This window comes from Triticum aestivum, chromosome 4B (genome assembly GCF_018294505.1).
Source record: "Triticum aestivum cultivar Chinese Spring chromosome 4B, IWGSC CS RefSeq v2.1, whole genome shotgun sequence".
Lineage (NCBI taxonomy): Eukaryota > Viridiplantae > Streptophyta > Magnoliopsida > Poales > Poaceae > Triticum > Triticum aestivum.
This window is the reverse complement of record NC_057804.1, coordinates 600,881,649-600,887,447: the sequence shown is the minus strand read 5'-3', so window position 1 is coordinate 600,887,447 and position 5,799 is coordinate 600,881,649. Positions and strand designations below refer to the sequence as shown.

General features: G+C 51.5%; 1 protein-coding gene across 1 annotated transcript; it reads left to right on the top strand.

Moving 5' to 3' along the window:
• The first annotated feature begins 3,611 nt into the window (after positions 1-3,611).
• Positions 3,612-5,518, top strand: LOC123093501 (cytochrome P450 711A1). The gene is made up of 2 exons (XM_044515480.1): positions 3,612-4,078; positions 4,186-5,518. Exons 1-2 carry the CDS (start codon positions 3,675-3,677, stop codon positions 5,372-5,374), a joined length of 1,593 nt encoding a protein of 530 aa, XP_044371415.1. The 5' UTR covers positions 3,612-3,674; the 3' UTR covers positions 5,375-5,518.
• Positions 5,519-5,799: the final 281 nt, after the last annotated feature.

Below are 5,799 nucleotides of genomic sequence, written 5' to 3'. Positions count from 1 at the left end.
ATAGTTTCCTGCTGCATCTTAATTGGTGGGGGAGAGTTCTAATTAGGTCAGATATTTTGGACTAAATAAATTTGTTGTTTACAGCCTAGGACTAGCCACAGTGGAAATAACTTCAGCAGTACCATCAAGTCCAACTCAGCAAATTTGCTTATGTGACAGTGAGTTAATGATGAGAGAGATAGTTATAATAACTTAGCTAGTTACTGTAACATCACATATCTCATTGTAATATGAGTCTATAACCTAATAAATGAAGCTTTGCATGTTACTACACTTATGTTATTACCCACTATGAAGATAGTAACATAGTCTAGGGATATGTGTATGTTACTAGTGTATGTTACTACTCACTATGAAGGTAGTAAAATAGTTTAGGAATATGTGTATGTTACTAGTGTATGTTACTACCCATTGTGGCTAGTCTAAAGAATCCAAGCTAGCGATGGTGAGAACGGGAGCACAACTGATTCATTTTATACAAAAGAAATAGATGTGAGTGTGAAATTAATGAACTAACATTGACGGAATGACCGGTCAACTCTCTTGTTGCTCCAGTTTGAATATCAAAGTCATCTTTCCCTACTAATAAAGCAGCTAATGCTTCTGGTCGTCCGTCGCTGTCATTTTTGCAAAAAAGTCCCCCTATTTTCCCGAAATTAATGCGCAGTCCTACTTAAATTGTAGATAACGTTTGTTTTTTTGCAAAAAACACTCTGCCTCTACTGAACCGCTTGTCGCCGGCGTCGACACCGCACAAGCAAGGCAGGGGATGCGTCGCAGCGAACGTGAGCGCCGCCAGAGCCCAGGAATGGGGCGAGGTGTCGCGACTGGCGTTGTAGAGCGCGGCGTACAGAGGCGTCGCGGTGGGCGTTGAAGGCCGCGGTGGACCGAGGCGTCGCGGCGGCGGAGGAGGCTGCCACGTTGCCGACACGGGCGGGCACGGTGGCGGTGAACTCCGGCCAGATCCGGGCACGGGAACGACAAGGGCAATGGAGGCCGGCCGGATCTGTAGGCCGGGGGGTGGAAACGGGGCAGGGCAGCGACGCTGCTCACCTGGGGCGGGGAAAGAGAGGTTAGAGAGAGACAAGAGGAAGGGGGAGCGAGGGGAAACGGGGTAGGGCAGCGGCGCTGCTCACCTAGGGCGGCGGTGGCGCTCGGCTCCGGCGGGGTGGCCGGCCGCATCTGTAGGCCGCGGGGCAAGGCGGCGCATCGGCCGGCGAGGGAGCTCCAGGCGTCCATGGGAGAGAGAGAGGTTAGAGAGAGACAAGAGGAAAGGGGAGCAGGGGGGAGCGGGGTAGGGCGGCGGCGGTGCTCGGCTCCGGCGAGCGGCGCACCAGCGGGGCGGAGCGTGCGCAGGCGTGGGGAGGCGCGACGGCGAGGCCGGGCGCTGGTGAGGCGCCTTCTCAGGTGGAAGAACGAGGGAAGAAGGACAGGGAGAGCGTGCCCCGGGAGACTGAGATGCGGCAGAGGGTGAGGACACATAGGGGAAGCTTTGCAGGGGAAACAGGGAGAGGCAACAGCGGCCCGTCAGCAGAAAGGCAACAGCGGCGTGCAGCACCAGCGGGCCCACGGACCCGCGGTGAAGCCTCTGATGCGGTGGAGGCAGGAACTTGCCCTGGTCATCCTTGATTTGGCTCGCCGAGGGTGGAGCTTTGGTGGGGATTAGGTGAGGCGACGGAGGTGGGTTGGGACTTGAGAGGCGACAAAGGTGGAGCAACCTGTGGTGCTCCTCCATCTAGAAGCACCGAGGAGCGGCGTGGTAGGCTGGGGGCGTTGGTTGTGTTGGGAGGATAAAGTAGAAAATTAGTGATGGCAAGGGCGTTGGCTGTGTTGGTGAGCACCGGGCTGGTTTTCTGATCGATCCACGAGCTTGGCAGTAATCGCAGTATAATGATACTTTTTTGTCTTTGAGATGAAAAAAAGTAGTATACCTCATCTAATATATAATGCTACTGTTGAAAGGTGCTACTTAAATACAGAAAACTCTAGAAATTAGTAAATGCGTAGGTCTTTTTGACCTATTTAGTTACTCCCTCCGTTTTTATTTAGTCTGCATATTAAATTTGACTGAAATCAAACTTTGCAAAGTTTGACCAAGTTTATAGAAAATAATATAAACATTTAGCATAAGAAATCTATATGATGTGAAAGTACATTCAATAATGAATGTAATGATATTGATTTGTTATTGTATATGTTAATATTTTTTCTCTAAACTTTATCAAAGTTTACAAAGCTTGACTTTGATCAAAGTTAATACGCGGAGTAAATAAAAACGGAGTATGTATTACTCACACACAGAGGGATAGAGTAATAAGAAAAATAAGAGGTCCTTGCTCGCCCGGTTTCGTCCAATATTTAGTAAATTCGTCTAGGATCGAATCAAATTAGAGCGAGCAATTCATCTACAATTCCGAGAAGAACGAAGGGGATCCATCAACAGAAGTTCAGACTCACTATGATGTGTATGATGTATAAACACACCGCCAGCTATCACGTGATGAAATTCAATATTCCTACTATAAAAAGTTTTTATCGAGCACGGCCATGATAGGAAGATGCCACCAACATCCGCGGGCAAGCGGTGGTGCTGAGTCTACCGTAGAGGGCAGGTTCGGTCATGGAGTGGCTATCACTCCAGATGGCATGCCACTAGCCACACAGACAATCATCCGTGCTGCCCTGGACAATAAGGATTTAACCAGCAAGGCTCTACGATGGTTAGTAGAACACTTCCTCCAATGATCCAACTGGCAGTTGCGCCGCAAGGTGAGTGGTGGATGGGCATGTAATTTTTTTCCCGTCGCAACGCACGGGCATTTTTGCTAGTAAAGAACAATGGCATCAAACTCGGACAGGGATTAAATTCTTGGAACGGCATCCAGCATTGTGTACACATATTTGGCAATATCCACCTAATCAGAGCGATGATGTGCGACGAGCAGACTTGAAACTAAGTCTTATGCAGTCCCTTTTAAAGAATTGCAAATTTTATGGTACGCAAGATCGACACTTCACATATAATTGATTCAATCCATATAATTTGGGATAGTTCTACAATTTGGTATGAAAAAGGTTGTAGCTTCGTCCCTCCTAAGATTTCTTTCAAACTCCGCCACTGGCACCGTATACCAACATATAATAGTGCATTTCTTTCACAGCATATTTGCTAATACATAACGAAATACTGTATGATGGTACACCTTGAAACATAAAACCAACTCAGCATTCCGTAATGATCTTAAACAAGACAAGCTTCCAGAAACCAAAAAATGTGACACGCGAATCTCACATGCATGATAGAATAGAAAAACCACTCTTTACTCGCGAGTCACGACGTGTTACGACCGCATTCGTAGGGCCTGATGACTTGAACATCGCTCTTTCTCTCTTCTACGACCACGTGCAGCTGATCATGGAAATTTCCATGCGTCTCTTTCCCCGAAATTCCCATTTATTGACCCTCAAAACAAAAAGAAATTCCCATTTATTGGCCGCATGCTCCCAAAGAGAAAAGTCCAATTTGGCAATCATACTGCGTACTACGCCGTATGTGTATATAAGTGCTCCCATGGCCACGCGATCCAGTATATCTTTTTCATCCACTTGTCTCCAAGCAAGAAAGAGGCCACGGCCGGATAAGACTCACCAAGCTTAGCTAAGCAACTTCAACAATGGAGGGGGCGGGAACAGCACTACTGTGGAGCCAGGTGGGCTCGCCGCTGGCATCCTTCCCGGCGATGCTGTTCACGGTGGCGGCCATGGCGGCCGGCGCATTCGCAGTGTACTTCTACGCGCCGTCATGGCGCCTGCGCAGTGTGCCGGGCCCCCTCGCTTACGGCCTCGTCGGCCACCTGCCGCTGCTGGACAAGCATGGCTCCCAGGCGTTCGGCGTCCTCGCAAAGAAATACGGGCCCATCTACAGGTTCTACATGGGCAGGCAGCCGCTGGTGGTGGTCGCCGACCCGGAGCTGTGCAGGGAGGCCGGCATCAAGAAGTTCAAGAGCATCGTCGACAGGAGCGTGCCGGTCACCATCGCTAGCTCGCCCATCCACTACAAGAGCCTCCTCTTCACCAAGTACGTACTACTACAAATTGTCAACTACTTATGTGACGGTGTGCATGCAGTTCTTGTGTACGTAATTAAGTAGAAGTAATTAACGGTGTGCATGCGTGTATGTGCAGGGGCTCGACATGGCAGGCGATGCGGAACGTGATCATCTCCATCTACCAGCCATCGCACCTGGCGAGCCTCATCCCGGCCATCCAGCCCTACATCGAGCAGGCGGGCAACCTGTTCTGCCCCGGCGAGGAGATCACCTTCTCTGACATCTCCATCAGGCTCTTCACCGACGTCATCGGCCAGGCCGCCTTTGGCGTCGACTTCGGGCTCACCAAGGACGCCGCCGACGACGCCGAGAAGATCATCCACGACGCGCCCCGCGACTTCATCCAGAAGCACCTGTACGCCACCACGTCCCTCAAGATGGACCTGTCGGGCTCGCTGTCCATGCTCGTCGGCACGTTCCTGCCGGCGCTCCAGAAGCCGCTGCGGCAGCTGATGCTGCGCGTGCCGGGCTCCATGGACCGGCGGATGGACGAGACCAACACGGCGCTCAGCGGCGAGCTCGACACCATCGTGGCGGAGCGGGCGGCTCAGGCGGACCGGGGCCAGAAGAACTTCCTCTCCGTGCTGCTCAACGGCATCGACACCAGCGACGCCATGAGGAAGCTCTTCACGCCGGACTACGTCAGCGCGCTCACGTACGAGCACTTGCTCGCGGGCTCCGGCACCATGTCCTTCACGCTGTCGAGCCTGGTGTACCTCGTGTCGGCGCACCCGGAGGTGGAGGGGAAGCTGCTCCAGGAGATCGACGCGTTCGGGCCCAAGGACGTGGTGCCCGACGCCGACGACCTCCGCACCAAGTTCCCCTACCTGGAGCAGGTCGTCAAGGAGACCATGCGATACTTTCCCGGCTCCCCGGTGGTCTCGAGGGAGGCGACCGCCGACGTCGAGATCGGAGGCTATTTCCTGCCCAAGGGGACGTGGGTGTGGCTGGCGACGGCGGTGCTGGGGAGGGACCCGGAGCAGTTCCCGGAGCCCGAAGCGTTCCGGCCGGAGCGCTTCGACCCGGAGAGCGAGCAGTGCAAGCGGAGACACCCCTACGCGTACATCCCCTTCGGCATCGGCCCGCGGGCGTGCCCGGGGCAGAAGTTCGCGTTCCAGCAGCTCAAGCTCACCGTCATCCACCTCTACCGCCGCTACGTCTTCAGGCACTCGACCAGCATGGAGTCCCCACTGCAGCTGCAGTTCTCCATCGTCACCAACTTCAAGAACGGTGTCAAGCTCCAGGTCGTTCAAAGGAAGAACTAATATGAGTGTATGACAGTAAGTTTGTGACCGACTATTTATGTACTAGTAGCAGTACATGCTTGCTCCGTTCAACGTGTGCGAAATCACATTTTTGAAAGTGTGTAATCGATTTGTTCAATTCAATAAAAGTTGCGGTTTTGAGAATTAGTTTAGCCAGACTGAGCTTTTGAGTGGTAGTTTTTTTTTTCATTGTCCTTTAGAATCAATATGTTTTTCGTTTCCGGTTGGTCTCTTCCATTTTTTGGTGTTGTCCTGGGCTACACATGTCAGGTGTAAGGTAAAGGAAAATGGAGGTGAGCCTTTTTTGTTTTTTGTTTTTTGTTTTTTGCATTTCGTTTTTCTTTGCTGTTTTCTTTTGGTCTCTATTTTGAGTGAAATGCGTTATTGGTCCCTAAACTATTTTAGTGGTGTTATGTAGGTCCTCA